The sequence below is a fragment of the Stegostoma tigrinum genome, chromosome 24, assembly GCF_030684315.1.
Source record: "Stegostoma tigrinum isolate sSteTig4 chromosome 24, sSteTig4.hap1, whole genome shotgun sequence".
NCBI classification, from domain to species: Eukaryota; Metazoa; Chordata; class Chondrichthyes; order Orectolobiformes; family Stegostomatidae; genus Stegostoma; species Stegostoma tigrinum.
Genome location: NC_081377.1, coordinates 17,836,816 through 17,859,620, shown reverse-complemented (window position 1 = coordinate 17,859,620; position 22,805 = coordinate 17,836,816). Strand labels below are relative to the sequence as shown.

The window sequence follows — 22,805 nt, the reverse complement described above, 5'->3', positions numbered from 1 at the left end:
CAGCACAGAAACAGCCCCTACACATCAACTTGTCAACGCCAATCAGATATCCAAAATTAAACTCGTCCCATTTGCCAGCTTTTGGCCCATATCTATCAGAACTCTTCCTGTTCATATAGCCATCCAGATGCCTTTTAAATGTTATAATTGTGGGAACCTCTACCACTTCCTCTGGCAGTTCATTCCATACATGCACCACCATCTGAGAAAAAATATTGACCCTCAGGTCCCTTTTAAATCTTTCCCCTCTTAACTTCAACCTATTTCCTCTAGTTTTGGACTCCCCTAACCTGAACTACTCACCCTATCCATGCCCTTCATGATTTTATAAACTCTATAAGGTCACCTCTCAGTTTCCGATGGTCTAGGGAAAACAGCCCGAGCCTATTCAGCCTCTCCCTATAACTCAAACCCTCCAACCCTGACAACATCCTTGTAAATTTTTTTCCAAACCCTTTCAAGTTTCACAACATTTTTCCTATAGCAGGGAGACCAGGATATTTTGAGGATGATGAGGATACATTTCCTTTTCCTATGAGTGACATCAATCACCCACTGCATCAAGGTGATCACAGAACACTCCAACAATTTCAAACACCTAACCGGAAACATCAGAGACACTTTGTAGCTCAATGTATTTCTGCATACAGAAGTAACAGGAAAGTTGAACTGAAATGATTTGACACATACTTATTTGCAGAATTATGTTTAGAACATTATAGTTGGAAATAAGGTGGGGAAGATGTTGGGTTTAAAGATAATTGATTTGTACTTGATTGAGTCAGCCTGTTCACCATCTTTCCTCTTGTCTATGATTGGTTTAGTCTGTGGAATGAGTCATCTGACTGAATACTGAAACTCAAGCTCCATCAGGTTTGATATTCTGTAAATAAGCTATTGTGATTTAGAACTACAGTTATTTCTGTGTTAGTACTATGCAGTAAACCAATATGACATCATTCAGGGAATTGTTGGACCTTTATCTTAGAAAAACAAGTCTTTTGGATTCTGTTTATATTTAATTTCTGCCTTGCTTACAAAACAAAATTGCCACAGATAGTAGGAACTGCTAATGCTGGAGAATCTGAGACAATAAGGTGTAGACCCAAAGCGTCATCTTTCCTGCTCCCTGATGCTGCTTGGCCTGCTGTGTTCATCCAGCTCTACAACTTCTTGTTTCAAAATGATGTCCAGTCAGGATTAAGGGCTCAATTTAACACTTCCCTGCCGATGATTTGAAGAGTGAGATGGTGGGGGGTTTTGTTGAATTCAGCAGGCAGTGGTATATGTTTTGTTCTGAATCAACCTCTCCAGGGATATAATGCTGCACCTTTGAACAGATGGAATTTGAGCCTGGGATTCAGAGGTTGAGGAATTACCATGGTGACACATTTTATTAAAATTCACTTATGTTATGGACCCCCTCAAAATATTTGAAGAAGGTAGCCTAGACCCTAACTTTTTCTTATTTTAAACTTAGATGTGAAGAGGTGTTCCAGATGCAGTGTGACTGATCAGATTGCTTGATGTTAAGCAAAACATAATTTATTCAAACACTATAGCTGAAATACAAGCAAAAGAAACAGGAATTTAGAATAACATAACTATTGGAAAACTTAACTGAATGATTGATATTGTATCAATAACTAATTAACTGTTCCAATGTAGTAACATCCCATAAACACACCCCTTGACAAAAAAGCAAATTCAGACACAGATACTCATGCATTTTTCCAATCCAGGACAAAAGAAAACATCAAGAGAAAATTCAGGGAGTATAGCAGCCAGGAGACATTCACTGAAGCTCCAACTGTTTTTTTGAGACCCCAAGAACTTCTGATGTTTCTGAAAGAAACAAAACCTAAAATCTGGATCTGTGAGAGCTGGCCACACCCATACCAACTGTTTTAAAAATAAAACCCCAAGGTTTTGCAAGTTGTTTTCAGTAGCCAGGTCAGCACCTTTGCCTTACAACCTCTGTCCAAACAAAAGGACAAACTAACCTTTTAATGTGACAGCATTGTCACATTTGTGGGATGTGGGCATCATTAGCTGGCCAGCATTCATTGCTCATCCCTAGTTGTCCTTGAGAAGGTGATGGTGAGCTGTCTTTTTGAACTGTTGCATTCCGCATGCTGTAGGCTGACCCACAATGCTGTTAGAGGGAATTCCAGGATTTTGACCCAGCAACAGTGAAGCAATATATTTCCAAATTAGGATGGTGAATGGCATAGAAGGGAACTTGCAGGTGGTGACTTTTCCACGTATTTATTGCCCTTTTAGATGCAAGTGGCCATGGTTTGGAAAGTGCAGTTCTAAGTACCTTTGGTGAATTCTACAGTGCATCTTGTGAATAGCATATATTGCTGCTCTTGAGCGTCAGTAGTGGACTTTTGTGGATGTGATGCTGATCCAGTGGACTGCTTTGGTGTGGATGGTATAAGTGTTTTGAGTGTTGTTGGATCTGCACCTATCCAGGCAAGTGGACAGTACTACATCGCACTCCTGACTTGTGCTTTCAAAATGGTTGTCAGGCTTTGAGGAGTCAGGACGTGCTTTTGTCGTCACTGTATTTATATGTCTTGTCCAATTCAGTTTCTGGTCAATGGTAACCCCAAAGTTGTTGATAGCGGGAAATTTGGCGATGGTAATGCCATTAAATGTCAAGGAGCAGGAGCTGCATTGTTTCTTACTGGAAATGGTCAGTGCCTGGCATTTGTGTGGAATGAATGTTACTTGTCATTTGTCAGCCCAAGACTGGATGTTGTTCAGGACTTGTTCCATTTGAGCTCATACTGTTTCAGTGTCTGAGGAGCCATGATTTGTACTGAACATTGTGTAATCATCAGCAAATATCCCCATCTCTGATTTTTATGGCCCAAACATGGGTATCATTGAAAAGGTTACTGCTGAGCAGGTGCTGCTTAATAATACTGATGACATCTTCCATCACTTTAATGATCATTGAGAGTAGGCCGATGAAGTGGTAATTAACTGGTTTGGATTTTTGTCTACAGAACACACGTGGGCAATACTGGTGGAGCCGATGCCAATGTTGTAACTGTTCTGGGACAGCTTGGCTATGAGAGCAGCAGCAAGTTCTGGAGCCCAAGTCTTCAGTACTGTTGCCAAAATGTTGGCAGGGTCCATTGTCTTTGCAATATTCAGTGCTTCCAACTATGTCTTGATATCACGCACAATGAATCAAATTGGCTGAAGACTGGCATCTGTGATGCTGGGGACTACTGGTAGAGGGCAAAGTGGATCATGCACATGGCATCTTTGGCTTAAGATTGTTGTGAATGCTTCAGCCTTAACTTTGCATGGATATCTTGGGCTCTTCCATCGTTGAGGATGAGGATAGTTTTGGAAACTGCTTCTCCCTTGACTTGTTTAATTATTTACTGCTATTCATGACTGGATGAGGTGAAACTGCACAGCTCAGATCTGATCCGTTGGTTGTGGGATCACTTAGTTCTGTTGATCACGAGATGCTGCTGGGCCTGCTGTGTTCATCCAGCCTCACATTTTATTATCTTGGATTCTCCAGCATTTGCAGTTCCCATTATCTCTGTTGATCACATGCTGCTTATGCAGTTGGCTTGTAAGTAATCCTGTTTGGTGGCTTCACTAGGTTGCCACTTCATCTTTAGGTATGCCTGGTGCTGCTCCTGGCATGTCCTCTCCTGCACTTTCCATTGAACCAGTGTCAATCCCCTGGCTTGATGGTAATGGTTGAGTGGGGGAAAATGCCTGGCCATGTGGTTACAGCTTGTGCTGGAGTACAACTCAACTGTTATTGATATCCACAGCGCCTCATGAATGCTGCGACTTGACTTGCTAGATCTGTTTGAAGTCTGCCCTATTTAGCACAGTGATAGTGCTTTCCAACACCATGAAGGATATTCTCAATGTGAAAGTGGGACATTGTCTCCACAAAAACTGTACAATGGTTACTCTTACTGATACTGTCATGGATGGATGCCTCTGTAGCCGGCAGATTGAGATCATGTATATTTTTTTGCATTTGCTTCCCTTGCTAACTGCCCAGTCTAGCAGTTACATCTTTAAGCATCCAACTAGATCTATCACTAGCTCCGAGATATTAGTAAGGAGGACTTTGATGGGTTGACAGGGCTGTTTCTGCCGTAGCCTTTGTCAGTGCCTAGGTCAGGGCCAGTTACTCTGCCTGGTTTCATGCCTTTGATGAGACTTTATGACAATTGACACAACAGAGTGGCCTGGTAGGCCATTTCGGAGTTGGGAGTCAACCACATCTGGAGTCACACGTAGGTCAGACCAACTGAGGATGGCAGATTTCTGTCCCTGATGATGATTAGTGAGCCAAATGAGCTTTCCCAATAATTGAAAATGTCATGGTCATCATTAGATTCTTATTTCCAGATAGCTTTATTTAATTCAAATTCCACCATCTGCTATGCTGGGTTTTGAACACAGGTCCCCAGAACTTTAGGTGAGTTTCTAGACTGATAATCTAGCGATAATACCACTAGGCTGTAGCCTCTCCAGTTAACATTCTGGACAGGTAGGGCTATACAACAACCCCTGCCTCTACCAAAATTATTCCAATGGCTTCAGGCTTTCAGCCCACCAGTAGGCAAATTGATGCCTTTACATCAGCAATTAATGTTCATCCTCAAGTCAGCAGGATTTTGCTGGTTGCAAATGATGCTCTCACAAATGATCAGCCTTACAGGTTTCCCTGTGTGCCTGGGCAATCCTTCTTAACTGAACATAAGAGCCTTGGAAAAGGAACCCACTCTCTTCCCTAAGGTTTACCCTCCTTAACCGAATGGCCTGCCAAACTGCAACCTCACCCCCCTTTGCTGGAGCTTGCCATCGTGGCCCCCAGTGAGACTCTTAAACACTGACACAAATTGATCTTGTGTTACACACCTCTGTTTCAAGTTGCTGGACAGCTGATTTTCCAGCAGCCAATGATTGTCTGGCTCCTGCCCACCCACACACAACCTTTTAGCTTTTGAGGAAATCCAGCGCTCTGTATCATTCAGCCACAGATATTAGCCAGGTCTCAGTTGATAGAGCTCTTGCCTGTCAGTCAGGAGATTTGAGTTTTCAAGTTCCATTTCAGAAAAATCAAAGCTGAGAGTCTAATGCTACTAGAACAGTCAGAGGCACCTTCTCTTGAATGACACATGAAGAAGTAGCCCTGATGATACTGGCAAATGTACGGAAACGATCCCATTACCACAGAATTATTTTGAAGAGGACCATGAAAGTTATTTGCAACATTTTGGTCAATAGATTTCTCTTAGCCACTACCATAAAATCAAATTACCTGGCCATCATTGCCTTGTTGTTTGCAAGATCTTGTTGTGCACAGACTGGGTGCTGTTTATCCATTTATTGCAATAGTGGCCGCTCTCCAATATTAGCAGCGTGGGACGTTTGTGGTTGATGTGAAAGGAACAATGTAAATTCAAGTCTTCCTTTCTAGATAATCATACCAACATCATGGACAAAAGGCAATGGGTCAAAAATGACAGAAAAACCATGGTGGAGGGTGACTGGTAAGTGGGGGCAGAGGGTGTGCAGAAAAGGTGAGATAACAACTGTACTTACTCGACAGTGATATTGATCAGATTGAGAGTTTCACATGTGACTTTATTCAGTTTGCAGAGTGAATATCCACAGACTATAATGTTGGGAAGAGTTGGAGCTGCAGCAATAGGGGCAGGTAAGTTCTGTGCAACCACACAATCTTTATTTTACATGAGCATGTATCGTCTTGGGAAGGATGCTATTAAGGTTTGTTTAGCTCTAATAATACAGGTAACTTAAAGTGTAATGACACTGTCAAAATTATCATAAAGAGAACTAGATTCCCTATTTCATCCAGATTCCCTAGAAGCTTCATGGCAGGTTATGCTCTAAGGTCTGGTGTTTGAATCCCACCACAGACTGCAAAATTTGAAATTTCTTATAAAAGTCCAGAATTAAAAGTCTGATGGTGACCCTGATACAGTTGCTGTCATAAAAACCAATCTTGTTCACTAATGCCCTTTAGAAAAGAAAATCTTGCTATCCTTGTCTGGCCTACATTTGACTCCAGATTCACAGCAATTCCTTGTGAAGTGGCCTTGCAAGGGACTCAGTTTTATGTAACCAGTAAAAGCCTAAATAGAAAGGAATGAAACTGGACAGACCACCTGACATTAACCTAGGTGCTGGGAACTCAGCTTATCTCAGCAAAGTCCTTTGTACCAACATTCACTAACAGTCATTTGGCTAGTGTCAAAATTGGGAGAACTGACAAAGCAGCGAGCCCAACTAGTTACGCTCAAGAATATTAATTGTTTGTAAGATATGATTCCATGAGTCTGACAATGTCCGAGACATCACCATCTCAATTCCTGACAAAGTGGTGACACAGTGGTATGTAGTCAGGAAGAAGTTGACCTGACAGCACGCAACAATCACTGCAGATCCTATGACAACTTGTGGCATCAGGTTAAGCATAGCCACAGAAACATCTTGATGCTTACCACACACTGCACCCGAAAGCCCGCCCCCACCCCATCTCAAAAACCCACACACACACACAAAACACTCATTCAAAAACACAGACAGAAACATACGTACACAATCTGCAATCTCATGTTCCAACATATCCCCTGTCGCACCATCACAATTAAGCCAGGGATCATCCTTGTTCTTTGAAGCCTTCAGGACAACATGCCAGGAACAGCTCCTAAGAAGGAGGTCTCAACCTGGTGATCAGCCCTACTCTTTCTTTGACCATTCTCTTATTCCTCACATAAGTGTAAAATGCCTTTGTGTTCTCCCTAATCCGTTCTGCCAAGCCTTTCTCGTGCCCCCTCCTGGCTCTCCTCAGACCATTTTTGAGCTCCTTCCTCGCCTGCCTGTAATCCTCTAGAGCTGACCTTGACCCTAGCTTCCTCCACCTTATGTAAGCTACCTTCTTCCTTTTGACGAGAAGCTCCACCGCTCTCGTCATCCAAGGTTCCTTTATCTTACCGCTTCTTGCCTGTCTCAGAGGGACATATTTATTCATCACTCGCAACAACTGTTCCTTAAACAGTCTCCACATGTCTATAGTGCCTTTACCATGGAACAATTGCTCCCAGTCCATGCTTCCTAATTCATGTCTAATCACATCATAGTTTCCTCTTCCCCAACTAAATATCCTCCCATTTTGCCTAATCCTCTCCTTCTCCATAGCTATGTAGAATGTAAACAGCTCCATTCAAAGCTTCTGCTTGAAGGAGATTCCAATCAATATTGGGAAAGTTAAAGTCACCCATTACAACAACCCTACTACGTCCACACTTTTCCAAAATCTGCTGACCTATGCTTTCTTCAATCTCTCTGCTGCTATTGGGGGGCCTGTAGTAAACCCCTAACGAGGTGACTATTCCCTTGCTGTTCCTAATTTCCACCCATACTGACTCGGTAGGCAGATCTTCCTTGACAATGGAAGCTTCTGTAGCTGTGATACCCTCTCTGATTAGTAGTGCTACACCCCCTCCTCTTATCCCCCCTCCCTATTGTTTTTAAATGCTCTAAACCCTGGAACGTCCAGCAACCATTCCTGCCCCTGAGAAACCCATGTCTCTGTTATGGCCACAACATCATAGCACCAGGTACTGATCCATGCTCTAAGTTCATCACTTTTATTCCTGATACTCCTTGCGTTAAAGCAAACACACTTTAACTGATCCCTTGGTTCCTTCCCAGGAAAATCCTTCCCACTAGCTGGTCTACCTCTTGCTACTGCCTCACCTGCATCAACGCTCACCTCTGGTATACAGCTCAGGTTCCCACCCCCCTGCCATACCAGTTTAAACCCCCTCGAACTACTCGAGCAAACCTTCCACCCAGGACATTGGTCCCCTTCCAGTTCAGATGCAACCCGTCCTTCTTGTACAGGTCTCACCTTCCCCAGAAGGCATCCCAATTATCTACATATCTGAAGCCCTCCCTCCTACACCAGCTGCGCAGCCACGTGTTAAGCTGCGCCCGCTCCCTGTTCCTCGCCTCGCTATCTCGTGGCACCGGTAGTAAACTAGAGAACACTACTCTGTTCGTCCTGCTTTGCAGCTTCCATCCTAAGTCCCTGAAATCACTTTTTATATCCTCCATCCATTTTCTGGCTATATCATTAGTGCCAATATGTAACACGATTTCTGGCTGTTCGCCCTCCCCTTTTAGAACCTTAATATAAATACTAATTCTGCATGAGCAGGTCCAAAACTGGGAGTTGAGTAAATCACCTCCTGACTCCCCAGAACCTGTCTTCCATCTACAAGGCACTAGTCAGAAATGCGATGGAATACTCTACATCTGCCTGGAAGTGTGCAACTCCAACAATACTAAAAGTGCTTGAGACCAGCCAGGGCAAAGCAGCCCATTTAATTGGCACTTGATCTAACACCTTCAACATTCACTCCATCCCTCACTGACTGACACACAATGGCAACTATGTACTGCCCAAAAGATGCACTGTAACAACTCATCAAGGCTCCTTAAACAGTAACCTCCGAATGCATGATCTCAACTACCACAAAGGACAAGGGTTGCAGATACATAGGAACAGCATCACCTGCAAGGTCTATTCCAAGTCACACATTATCCCGACTTGGAAATTTGTCACTGTTCCTTCCCTGTCATTGGGGCATAATGCGTGAACTCCTTCCGAACAGCATTATAGGTGTACTCACACCAAATGAGCTACAGCGTTTCAAGAAGGCAGCTCAATGCCTCCAGGGCAGTTTATACTGACCTAGCCTGCAATATCCATATCTTAAATATTATACTGCAGTTTATCTCAAACCCAAACATCAGATCAATAGCACTCAGTTTCTCTCACAAATCTAGCCACTAAACGTTCACTACATTTCTTTTTGGATTATTGTGCTTTATTAACAGTGTTCTTTAAGTTAACTCATAATTATTTCTGGCCTATCTAAGTTCTGTGTTATCAGTGTTCAGGTATGTGTGTTGTGCATTTATTTAGAAATATGGTGGTTGCTTTAAAGAGGAGGGACATCTTCTTCCCCAATATGTCACCTGGTTTGTAAATTTAAGGGTTTGGATAATCTGTACTATTCAAAATGCTAAATTTTCAATTCAATTGAACTTTTGATCCACAACAACATTTTAAATCAGTATGACTAATTATGGCGTCAGCCCTCCAACACACTTACGTGCTTAAAAGTTTTATATCTTCCACACCCTGTAAGCATATACAGTATTGTTAGATGGCTGGTAATGACGTTCGATTAATGTCTGAGAAAGTAAAATTGAAACCAATGATGCAGGTTTGATTTCTTGAATAAACCTGTTCAGAGATGTTATTATTGTAAATGGGTGGCCACCAGTTGGAGTAGGCAGGCAGTGCAGGAGTCCCTTGTGGCTGTTGCCTTCTCAAACAACAAAATTATTTTGGATACTGTTGGGGGGATGGCTTCTCAGGGGAAAGCAGCAGCAGCCAGATTATTGGCACGATAGTTGGCTCGGGATCTGCCGTGCAGCAGGGAGGCTCAAAGTATCGGAACGCAGCACTGAGAGGGGCAGACAAACAGGAGGGTAGTAGGACAAGCCAGGAGAAAAGGAAATCAACATTTCGGGTATTACCCTTCTCCAGGTCCTTCTCCTTTCCTGTAAATGGTGTGTTCATCCATCCTCCTGTTTGTTTACCTTGGATCCCTGCATGTGCAGTTTTTTTAGCCTCTAACTAAATACTGATAGAGAACTGTACAGTCAGTAGCACAGACAGACATTTCGGTGGCTATGAACGAAACTCCAGCAGTCAGTGTCAAGGTTATCTCTGAGCAGGCACAGCATACTTTGAGAGGGTTGGGGTGTTTGGCGGGGGGGGGGGGTGTCGTGTGGTGGTGACCAGCCGAAGGTGATAGTCTATTTTGGTTCGAACAATATAGGCAGGAAGAGAGATGAGGTCCTGCAAAGGGAATTTAGGGAGTTAGGCGGGCTGAATGACCTGTTCCAGTGCTGTACAATTTGATGCTTTATAATTCACTGTGAACACATATAAAAGTCATAGAAACAAAGGAATAATAGAATTAGAGACTAGGCTTGAAATGTTCACAAAGATTACGAAACACTGGAAGTGATAAACCCAAGAAGTGAGCAATAAACACGAAAGAGAAACATGTTTACCACTGGATCAGCTGTCAGAGAAGTGGACGTGACATTTCCAGGGGAGGAAATGAGCTATGAACCCGATAGGAAAAGTGACTTCAATTGGACGGGGAGATAACTTTATAATAATAGGAGTGATATAAAAAAGGAACTTGAAGGTTTCAGGCACTTATTCGCACGGAGAGATTTACACAATAAGGAGGTAAGAATGAATCTCAGGAATGTGTCATAACTTTCTGTCAAAATAATGAGACGGTAGTAGCGCTGACTGATATTTATGCAAAAATGAAACATCAATGTTAGAGAGATAGTAGGAACTGCTGATGCTGGAGAGTCTGAGATAACACAGTGTGAAGCTGGATGAACACAGCAGGCCAAGCAGTATCAGAGGAGCAGGCAAGCTGACGTTTCGGGTCAGGACACTACTTCAGAAAAAGAAAAAGACTTGTACCTTTGTAACTTCCAAATAATAAATTGTAATCAGGGTAATTACTGCAGAGCAGCTTATCTAATATTGGGAGTTATATATTAGAAGTCAAGTGTTAATTTTATCAAGGTTTTAATTGTTGTTGGAGAGTTTTACAAATGTAGGATGTAATGTTCAGTTGCTTTTCAATTTGCCTCTTTGAATTCAATTTATTTCCATTTCTTTATTTCTCTTTCAGCATCTGATTTGATGTTGAATTCATTCACTGTAATTTACAGTTCTCTCGTACAGTTTGTGCAATTAATCCTTCAGTTGGCTTGGTTCTTGGGCTGCATTATGACCTGTTCACTTAGGTCCTAAAAGTCTTGTTTCTCTCACTGCCTCACTAGCAGCTCACACATTCCGCATTTAAAAAGAACCTCGACATACAGAACAAATCTAAATAATCAATTATGCTGTGAGATTGACTCCTAAGTAAACTTTGGGCTAACAATGCACTGGAAGCAAAAGAGCTAAATTTAAGGAGTAGGTGAGATGGTATTATTTTATTGATGCTTACAGATAGCAAGGCTATAAGGGAAGGGGCAGGGAGGCAAGGGAATTTCAGAGGAAAGGAAAAGCAAGCTTTTGTGCACAGAAAGTGGAGAACTGCTACAGGTTAAAGCAGGTAAGGAGAAGATGACTTTATCTAAAGCTAGTTTAAATAATCTTCGCCTCAATGACAAGTTTTGACTTCCTAAAGCACTCACAGATTGCCTTTAAGTTGGAAGACGTCTAAAACTTCCTTTGTAACCTTTGAGAATCAGGCAGCTCAATGACAATGACCAGTAGAGTTTTGGACACACCTGATGTAATATGTAGGAAAGGCCCATGAGAACTACTCCATGTTGCCTGCTGATACAGCTGTCAGTTCTGATCAACCATAGGCTGCTTTTCTCAGTGCCTATGGATGAGTACTGGAGGCATATGACCAACAGCCTTGGAAATCATGTAGAGAAACAAAAGGTTTCCAAAGTCCAAGACTCATCTGTCCTACCTAATGACTACAGTTTAACATATAAATAGCCAAGCCAAGGCAAGTGTGATTGGCTTACCAGCAAGGGAGAGATAAACAGGAAGTAGATGGAACAGAAATAGACACCAGAGACAAGAAGAATAAGGGAGGTCAGGGCACATCAATCCTCAAAAAATAAACCTGTGAAACAAATCAGCACTGATTATAAAGGAGCCATGTTCAAAGCCTTGGAAGTCTCAAGCCTAGACTCAAATAAAGCAGGAGTAGGATGAGATACCAACCAAGTCATCTTTACACAAGGGAAAATTACCCCTTTGTATCACAAACTCCATGGAAAGAGACAATCAGTTTCAGAGATGCAGGTGTTTTTAACCATTGTCTGTAACAAGGATTCCTGACTGGTCATCAAACGACAGGATAAACATCACAGTGCTAGTAAAAGAGCACGTGCATAATGGTTTCCCTCATAAAAGACCACCTAGAAAGTGTCAACCAGAAAGCCTTAGGGATAGGGACAGTTGGCATTCCATAAAGAAAGTTGGGAGATGACTTGGCGGGATGCTATTCCTGAATCCCATAAGCATCATCCTGGTGGCTTAGTAATGACCTGAAACTGAACTGGACCCACAATTAAATAAAGTGGCTGCAAGAACAGGCCAGAGCGTGAGCATTCTGACGCAAGTAAATCACATCCTGGCAGCCCACAGCCTGATCCACTCATGAGCCAGATATATGTTCAGAGGGTGACAGAATGCTTTCTACTCTCCTGAATGGGTGCAGCTCCAACAATGCTGAAGAAGCTCAATACCATCCAGGACAGAGAAAGCTGCTTGCAAATGAATCACGTAGTCACTCCACCCACCACTGATGCACAGAAACAGCAATGTATCATCAACGAGACCCAATGCAGCAACTCAATATGGCTACCTTAATAGTACCAACCAGACACAAAACTTCTAATGCCCAGAAAGTCAAGAGTAGCAGATACATAGGAACACCATCAACTGCACGTTCCCCTAAAAGCCTTATACAATCCTGACTTGCATCTTTATTGCTGCTCCTTCACTTTTGCAGGGTCAAAATTCTGGAATTCTCGTCCTAACAGTTGTCTGGATGTACTCTCAAGATTGGTTAGCTCAGCTGACTGGATGACCGTTTGTGATTTAGTGTGATGCTAACATCATAGGTTCAATTCCCTCAGTGGCTGAGGTTACCATGAAGGTGCCTCCTTCTCAACCTCTTACCCTCCTCACCTGAGACATGAGGACATTATTACAGGTGTCCCAAAGAATGCAGTGATTCAAAACTCTCAACCCACCTTCTCAAGGGCATTTAGGAAGGGATAATGAATACTAGCTCAGCCAGCCATTCCCACATCCTGTGAAAGAATTCTTCAAAAATATTGCTGTTTATGGGAGTTGCTGCAACAAATGAGGAGAGGCCACTTTGGATTTGGTGCTTGGCAATGAACCGGGCCAAGCCTCAGACCTGTTGGTTGGACAGCATTTTGGCGGTTGCGATCATAACTCTGTTACTTTTATACTAGTCATGGAAAAGGATAGGTACATAGAGCAGGGTAAAATTTATAATTGGGGGAAGGGTAATTACAATCCTGTTAGGCAAAAACTGGGTAGCATAAAATGGGAACAGATGCTGCCAGGGTAGAGCACTATAGAAATGTGCAGATAGTTTAAGCAATGCATACTGCATGTGATCAATATGTTTATCCCTAGCAGACAAGGGAAGATGCAGCCAAGTGAAGGAGCCTTGGTTCTCAAGACAGATGGAACAACTAGTTAAGAAGAAGAAGGATACATATTTAAGGTTTAGGGAAGATGGATTGAAAAAGGCTGTAAAGGGACACAAGTTAGCTAGGAAGGAGATGAAGAAAGGGTTTAGGAGGACTATAAGGGGGCATGAGACCTTGGCAGATAGGATCAAGGAAAACCCCAAGGTTTTTTACATGAAAGTGAGGAATAACAGAATGACCAGAGAAAGGATTGTAAAGGGAATTTGTGTACAGAGCCTAAAGAGGTAGGAGAGGTCCTTAATGAGTACTTTTCTTGGGTATTCATAGTTGTAGGGGAGGACAGTGTAAAACATACTGTTAGGCTAGAGGAGGTGGATTTTTAGGAAGGAAGATGTACCAGGAATTTTGAGGAACTTGAAGATAGATAAGTCCCCCGGGCCTGATGGGAGTTATCTAAGGATTCTATGGGAAGTGAGAGAAGAGATCGCAGGGCCTTTGATGATCTTTTCGTCCTCACTGTCCATGGGTATAGTGCCGGAAGATTGAAGAGTGGCAAACGTCATTCCCTTATTCAAAAAAGGGAACAGGGATAACCCCGGAAATTACAGGCCAGTTAGTCTTACTTCAGTGGTGGGCAAATTATTGGAAAGGGCTCTGAGAGGACAGGATTTATGATCACTTGGAAAAGCACAGTTTGATTTGTGATAATCAGCATGGATTTGTGAGGGGTAAGTCATGCCTCACAAACCTTATTGAATTCTTTGAAGAGGTGACCAAACACGTGGATGAAGGTAGAGCAATGGATGTGATATACATGGATTCAAGTAAGGCGTTTGATAAGGTTCCCCATAGTAGGCTAATGCAGAAAATAAGGAGGCATGGGATAGGGGGAAATGTGGCAGATTGGATGCAGAATTGGCTGACTCTTAGAAGACAAAGGGTGGTAGTGGATGGAAAACATTCAACAGGGTGCTCAGTTATGAGTGGTGTACAACAAGGATCTGTTCTGGGTCCTCATTTATTTGTGATTTTTGTAAATTATTTGGATGTAGGAGAGGAAGGGGGGATTAGTAAGTTCGCAGATGATACGAAGATGGGTCAACTTATAGATAGTGCGGAGGGCTGTTCTAGGTTACAAAGGAACATTGAGAGAATGCAGAGCTGGGCTGAGAAGTGGCAGATGGAGTTTAACTCTGAAAAGTGTGAGGTGATTCATTTTGGAAGGACAAATTTGAAAGCAGAATACAAGGCTAACAGAAAGATTCTTGGTAGTGTGGAGGAGCAGAGTGATCTTGGGGTTCATGTCCACAGTTCCCTGAAAGCTGCCACCCAGGTGGATAGAGTTGTTAAGAAGGCATATGGTGTGTTAGCTTTCATTAATAGAGGGAATGAGTTCAAGAGCTGTGAAGTTATGATCCAGCTATACAAAACCCTGGTTGGGCCACATCTGGAGTATTGTGTCCAGTTCTGGTCGCCTCATTACAGGAAAGATGTGAAAATGTTAGAAAAGGTGCAGAAGAGATTTACCAGGATGTTACCTGGAATGGAGAGAAGGTCACAAGAGGAAATGTTGAAAGGGCTAGGGCTTTTCTCTCTAGAATGATGAAGGATGGAAGGTGACTTGATAGAGGTAGCTGTTACGAGGGGGCATAGTTTTAAAGTGAGTGGAGGTAGATAGAGGGGAGACATCAGAGGCAGGTTTTTCACTCAAAGAGTGGTCGGGGCGTGGATTGCATTGTCGGAGGCTAGTAGAGTCAGCCTCGTTAGGGGCATTTAAGTGGCTGTTAGATAGGCAGATGGATGATGGTATAAAGTATGGGTGAAGGTGAGATAGACCTTTAGGTTGAGGGTAAAATTTCAGTGCAACATTGTGGGCCGAAGGGTCTGTACTGTGCTGTGCTGTTCTATGTTCTATGCTCAAACACTTTGCTGCCTTTCTGGCATTGCAACATTTATTAGTGACACAGCACTTTGGAATGCCTGAGTCTGTAAATGTATTGTGGAAATGTAAAAGCCTTCCTTTTTAGATAGCGGCACCAACATTTTGAATTCATGGTCATGTGTTGGAATGAAAGAAGAATCATGGTAAAGGTGAGTCATGTTGATATGTTTGGAGTGGTTACGAGTTATGCTAGTTACGACAGGTATGATGTCCACATTATTTACTTCCACAGCCATTCCCACATCCTGTAAAAGAATTCTTCAAAAATATTGATGTTTGTGGGAGTTGCTGCAACACACACTTTGCTGCCTTTCCTGCATTGAAAAATTGAATAGTTACACAACACTTTGGGATGCCTGATGTCCATAAATGTATTGTGTAAAGGTAAAAGGCTTCCTTTTCGGTCAGTGGCACCAACATTTTGAACTCATGGACATGTGTTGAAATGAAAGAACAATCACATTAAAGGTGATTCTGTTTATATGTGTCTGGGGTGGTTGCATGTGACGCTGGTTAGGGCAGGTGTAATGTCTACATTATTTACTTCCACAGTAAAGATTTTGGGATCGAGAATTTAACATGAGACCTTTACTCAATTTGCAGGGGAAACATCAGCAGACAATTATGATGGGAATGGGAGCTGCGGTCACAGGTGCAAGTAAGTGCGATTCAATCATACAATCTTTTTCTTTAAATAATGGAAAACAAAAGGGAAGTCAACAGGGGACAACACTTCACCAACTGGAATCATAACAAGCACAAGGGAAGATGTCTCTGGCTGTTCTTACAGGGCAGCCAGCTGCCTGCAAGGTAGAACTCTATGCACAGGCTGTGTTTCAACTTTATAATATGCATTATTATTATCTGGAGAAATTTATTTTCAATAAAGGAAATCAAAGAAGAAACCAGCCTTGCAAACTTGATGACCAAAAGGAGCAGCAGCAAACAAGGGAGAACAATAATGCAGAAGTTTCCACAGTACAGAAAATGGATGAAAATAAGATAATTTTGCAGACTGTATACACATTCAGTTCGTTAGTTTGGTGCAGGCAGACAGCTAATTCAAATCCACCCTTTTGAAAAGCTCATTGAATGAAGGGAATGCTTGTCTAAACTCTAGTAATGACAATAAAGGTGGGCTGCTTTTATAATAACAAATCATCCCTGAAATAAGCTTCAAGCGAAAAAATAGAAAATGTACAATAAGTACTGAACACAAAGCACAGCAGGATGGATAATAAGTCCATCACCATGAAATGAAATGCCTTGGATTATCTGCTCTAATATCAAACCTTTTAAACAAAGGATGCAGTCTGCAAATGCTTTAATAGAGGGCAAGCGAGAACAATCTTGCCAAACCATCACCTCTCCAAAATCTCCCAGAAGCAGGACACACTTCTCAACAAGTATGGGAGGATAAAAATGGTGCAGCTGTGGAACTACTTCAATGACATGTGGGACACACCCTACAGTGGGAGCCTACTTTCTTGCAGTAATATAGAAAGTAAACAGTGAGCGCAGACTCAGAAATTTGCAGCACCTAATGGAATAATGCTGAAGAGGAATAGAAAACATTTACACAAGTTGTGGATCCAAAGAACACACCCAGACGAAACACCAGGACAACAATCAACACACGATAATGTCCTCAAACCTACATCAGCCAAGGACAAAATCCCCACTACCAGAACGTGACAACATAGCAAGAGTTGTCAAAACGTGAAGTGGTACATGAATTTTAAACTTCTGGACTTGTAAACTTTACAATATGCATCTCTATATAATTAATTCCGCTCTTATGCAATGTTTGTGTTTACACTTGTAGATTATGAAAGTGGTCTTTCGATAAAAGCCAAGTCTAGAGATTACATTGCACTACACACATTAATTTAGCTGTAAACAATTTCACCACAGATCATCAATAACTGGAACAAACGTATCTCATTTGTGTTGCATTTAGATTACACAAGAATATTGTAATAAATGTAAGTTGTCATCTGGAAGCACTGCAGTCAGTGTGCTGCAAATACACTCACAACGTTGTTAGGAAGAGACTTCCAGGATTTTCACCAGGCACTCTTGACAAGGCAAGGTTCGCTATTGTCGTTTCCAGTACTCAAATGTTGCTGGGTACTCTGTCTGGTTTCATTCCTTTCTTAGACTTAGTAGTAATTTGATACAATAGAGAGTCTTACTGGGGTCATACTACTCCAAGGGCATGTTAGAGACACGCACAATCCTGTGGCTCTGGAATCATATTTTCAGCAGATAATTTTCTTCCCTAAAGGGCATTATGAGCCAGGTTTCTTTTTATGATAATTATCAATGGTTTGATCATTATGATTAGGTTAGATTCTGATTCCAGATTAATTGATTGAATTCAAATTTCACCATCTGTGGTGATGGGACTCAAAGCTATGTTCACAATTCTTTAGCCAGGTCCCTGGATTCCTGGCCTTGTTACATTACCACTATGTCACCAAGATCTCAAGGAGCTATTTAACAAGTTAATTGGCCTCGTTGATAAATTAGCTGGAATCTTATGGCTGTTCTCTCTGCTTTGGTAAAATTCATTACCACCAGCAATGTCATTGGCAAAATGGTACACTGACAGACACTCCAAATTTGCCTCTATTCCTGCTGGTAACAGGACCTAAGAATGCAGCACATAATTTCTGCTGGGTGTGGGTAAAATCACCACCAATATATTGAAAGCAGACAATGGTAACTCATCGGACACAATGGGAACTGCAGATGCTGGACAATCCGAGACAACAAGCTGTGGAGCTGGATGAACACAGCAGGCCAAGCAGCATCTCAGGAGCACAAAAGCTGACGTTTCGGGCCTAGACCCTTCATCAGAAATGGTAACTCATCAGGTTATTTTCAAATAACATCAGAGATATCATCCAGAGAATGAAGGAACAATGTCATGTCAGTCACGCAATACTCAATGTGATAACACACAGCATTATCTAACTATGAAGGTTTATTAGATTTCTGGGAGCTCTTGATATTTTGAACATTATAGATCCGTCTCTACAATTTCAGTGCATAACAACACAGCATGAATTAAGAACGTACAGGCGTTGGTAACTGTTATGGCAGAGTCAGGTGTGACTCTGGGCATTTCAATGGGCATTCTCCCAATTATATGCAATAACTTTTGGAAATCAGGCCAACTCTTGGAGCAGTAGCGAAAGTTGGCATTTATTCTGATTTCTCAATATTTTGGACCAAAATTGCAGTGGACGATCTAAAGTAGAAATTCCAAGCAAAACATCTTCAGCGGAAATGTTGAATCATGTTCTAGATTTGTAAGATTATTATAAACAAAATAGATATTGCAAAATGCTGCTGTATTGATATATTGTGAAAGAAATAAACCGTAATTGCAGATGGGAATGAACTTGACTTTAGAATTGCAGGATTTGAGCAATACTGTTAAATTGGACGAATGTTGTTCTCACAGTTGATTCCCTGGTAGTTTAATCTATACTAAGTTCCTGTATATGGTGCCATATTGAAATAGGGATATATTATCTTGCAGTTGTTACCGTGGTTGCTGCCCCAGTGGTTCTGGGAGCTGTGGGATTTACGAGCGCTGGAATAGCAAGTGGCTCCACTGCAGCAAGTATGATGTCCTCAGCAGCTATTGCCAATGGAGGAGGAGTAGCTGCTGGAAGTCTGGTTGCGGTCCTCCAATCTGCCGGTAAAATCCCCTGATAAGTAATGGATACTTCTCAGCATTTCTTGTTCGAAGTCTTGCTGATAAAGTCTGACACCTTGAATTTATAAGGTTCAAATAATATTTTATTGGTTTGGAAACCTCTCTCAGTATAGACTTTACGAAAGCTAACCGCCATTTTTGCAATAAATATTAATGCTACTTATGTTTTAAACTTGCAGTGTGTCAATAATAGATGGGTTTGCTTTATTGTGAATACAAGTAAAGGAATTAACTGTCTAATAAATTTATTTTTGATTCCATCTTTCTCCAAAATATTATTTTTTTCTATTCATTTGTGGGATGTAGCCATCACTGGCTGGCCAGCATTTCTTGCCCACCCCTAGTTGCCCTTGAGAAGGTGGTGGTGAGCTGCCTTCTTGAACTGCTGCAATCCTCCTGCTGTTGGTTGACGCACAAAGCCATTAGGGAAGGAATTCCAGGATTTTGACCCAGAGACAGTGAAGGAACGGCAATATATTTCCAGGTCACGATGGTGAGTAGCTTGGAGGGAGACTTGGAGGTGGTGGTGTTCCCATATGTCTGCTGTCCTTGTCCTTGTAGATGGAAGTAGCTGTGGGTTTGGAAGGTGCTGTTTGAGGATCTTTGGTGAATTTCTGCGGTGAATCTTGTAAATAGTGCACACTGATGCTACTGAGCATTGATGCAGGAGCGTGTGAATGCTTGTGGATGACTTGTCAATCAAGCAGACTGCTTTGTCCTGGATGGTATCAAGCTTCTTGAGTTGAGGAATGTATCAAGCTCCTTACAGGAAGCAGAATTATAAGAAACGTTGATTATTAATAAATTCAGGACATGTTATGTTGTTATCATTTGTTTTTCTTTTTTTTTACAGGGGCCACTAGAATCCCAGTCGCTGCCAAGGTTGGCCAGGGAACTGTGGGTGCTTTCATCGCTGCACTTTTTTTGAAGCGTTAGAAAGTAAAAAATCCCTAATGACAACTGAAAATAAATAAAGCTTTTATTTTCATTCTGAACCAGTAAAGGGAAAATGCAACTGAAAAATGAAGCTGAAATTCAAGAAAAGCTCTGCATAATCTAACATTTCTTCCCTGTGAATGTTTTATCATCCCAAACTTGATAAGGTTCAAAGCAGCACTGTACCTCACATTGCTCATGCAAATGGGAGGTAGTGGCCGAGAGGTATTATTGCTAGACACAGGTGATGTTCTGGCCTCAAACCCACCATGACAGATGATGGAAATTTCATTCAACAAAGGATCTTAAAATTAAGAGTCTAATGATAATCATGAAAGACTTGCTGATTGTTGGAAAACCTCATTTAGTTCACTTTAGGGAAGCAAACTTGCCATCCTTGTCTGATTGACAAGTGACTACAGGCCCACAGCAATATGGGTCACTTTTAACGGCCCTTTGGGCAGGAGTGATGCTCACATCTTGTCAATGAATAAAAAGAAGCCAGCATCCAGCTTCACACAAAAATCTATCCCATGAAACATTCACTACCTTTTCTGGATTGTGAAACTGCTGTGATGTCTTTTTATCTGAGTAATTCTTCTCTGCTGTATCTAAATTGTATTATACGCTTGGTATAATTTGGAGAATGGGAACTGCTTTAATCATCAAGCCAATGGCTTACTTTGAGTTTTCAGCTTCGAGTCCTCACCATGCAGTTGTAGAATCATAGAATCCCTACAATGTGGAAGCAGCCCATTTGGCCCATCAAGTCCACACCAACCCTCCAAAGAGCATCTCATTCAACGCCACCTCCCCCTACCATATCACCCTGTATTTCCCATGGTTAATCCACCTGGACTGTACATAGAGTAACGAGGAATACAGCACAGCAACAGACCCTTCAGTCTAACCAGTCCTTGCTAAGCATAATCCCAAACTAAACTTGTCTCCTCTGCCTGCCCTAGGCCCATATCTCTCCAAAACTTTCCTATTCATTTGCCTATCGAAATATCTTTTAAATGTTGTAATTGTACCCACATCAACCACTTCCTGAGGAAGAGCATTCCACATCTGTGTAAAAAATTTGCCCCTCATATCTTCTTTAAATCTTTCTCCGATCACCTTAAAAATGTGTCCCCTAGTCTTGAAATTCCCCATTCTAGGGAAAAGACAACTACCAATAGCTCTATCTATACTGCTAATTATGTTATAAACTTGAGAAGATTTGTAGCTCAGGTTGAGGTTCTGGATGTGAGTTTGCTCGCTGAGCTGGAAGGTTCGTTTTCAGACATTTCGTCACCATTCTAGGCAACATCATCAGTGAGCCTCCGACGAAGAGCTGGTGTTATGTCCCGCTTTCTATTTATCTGGTTAGGTTTCCTTGGGTTGGTGATGTCATTTCCTGTGTTTTTCAGTTAACCACTCAATGTCCTGTGCTCAAATGAAAACAGTCCCAGACTCACCAGCCTTTCTTCATAACTCAAACCTTCTGTATCCAGCAACATCCTGATAAATCTTTTCAGAACTCTCTGCAGCTTAGAACTGTAGGAAGAAACCTGCGCAGACTTTGGAAGAAGGAGCAAACTCCATACAAACAGACAGCCGAGGATGAATTCAAACCTGAGTGCCTGACTCTCTAAGACAGCACTGTCAATCTGTGAGTAACCATGTCACCTGATAAAGATTTGTCTTTTTTTAAAGGCATAAAGTTCTTCTGCTGATTCCAAAGCCTGAAATTGTGTTTATTCTTGGCTTACTGGCATTAGCAAGTTTACTTTAATTCTCCATTTTTAATCTTTACTGGAAAGTGGTCACACCAACATGAATTTCAATGCAAAATGTTGTTGGTCAAAGTCATCAAAACCTATTTCTGTATGTACAAGGAAATGTGAACCTTACTTTGAGCACACCTCAGGAATCCCCCATAATATTCAATCATCTGGGGCTCTGTAACCCCCTATACCTCCGAGCTCTTTGTGACAATCCCGCCAGGTAAACTCGCTGTCAACCCAGTGCTCTCTGTTGCCTGTCATTGGCCCAATCTGAGGTCGGTTAATTACCTATTTGGAGTGGACAGTTTTATACAATGTAAGGGGAACTTGGTGTTCAAAATCGCTCTGGCCCCTTTACACCTGAATTAATTTCCTATACCCCTTCCACACACAATGAAGTTCATTCTCTGACCTGGCGTACTGACCTCTACATCGCCGAGGCCAGACGCCAACTCTCCGACACCACCTCCTACCGCCTCCTCGATCATGACCCCACACCCGAGCACCAAACCATCATCTCCAACACCATTCATGACCTCATCACCTCAGGGGACCTCCCACCCACAGCCTCCAACCTCATTGTTCCCCAACCCCGCACGGCCCGTTTCTATCTCCTTCCCAAAATCCACAAACCTGCCTGCCCTGGTCGACCCATCGTCTCAGCCTGCTCCTGCCCCACCGAACTCATCTCCACCTATCTGGACTCCATTTTCTCCCCTTTGGTCCAGGAACTCCCCACCTATGTCCGTGACACCACCCACGCCCTCCACCTCCTCCAGGACTTCCAATTCCCTGGCCCCCAACACCTCATATTCACCATGGACGTCCAGTCCCTGTACACCTGCATTCCGCATGGAGATGGCCTCAAGGCCCTCCGCTTCTTCCTGTCCCGCAGGCCCGAGCAGGCCCCCTCCACCAACACTCTCATCCGCCTAGCGGAACTCGTCCTCACACTCAACAACTTCTCTTTTGACTCCTCCCACTTCCTACAGACTAAGGGGGTGGCCATGGGCACCCGCATGGGCCCCAGCTATGCCTGCCTCTTTGTAGGTTACGTGGAACAGTCCAT

At 42.4% G+C, this 22,805-nt stretch overlaps 1 protein-coding gene across 1 annotated transcript; it reads left to right on the top strand.

Moving 5' to 3' along the window:
• Window positions 1-9,561: 9,561 nt before the first annotated feature.
• LOC125464878 (interferon alpha-inducible protein 27, mitochondrial-like) lies at window positions 9,562-21,594 on the top strand. The gene is made up of 5 exons (XM_059654266.1): window positions 9,562-9,672; window positions 15,902-15,956; window positions 18,849-19,010; window positions 19,335-19,521; window positions 19,882-21,594. The coding sequence occupies exons 1-4, from the start codon at window positions 9,670-9,672 to the stop codon at window positions 19,370-19,372; spliced, it is 258 nt and encodes an 85-aa protein (XP_059510249.1). The 5' UTR covers window positions 9,562-9,669; the 3' UTR covers window positions 19,373-19,521; window positions 19,882-21,594.
• The last annotated feature ends 1,211 nt before the right edge of the window (window positions 21,595-22,805 follow it).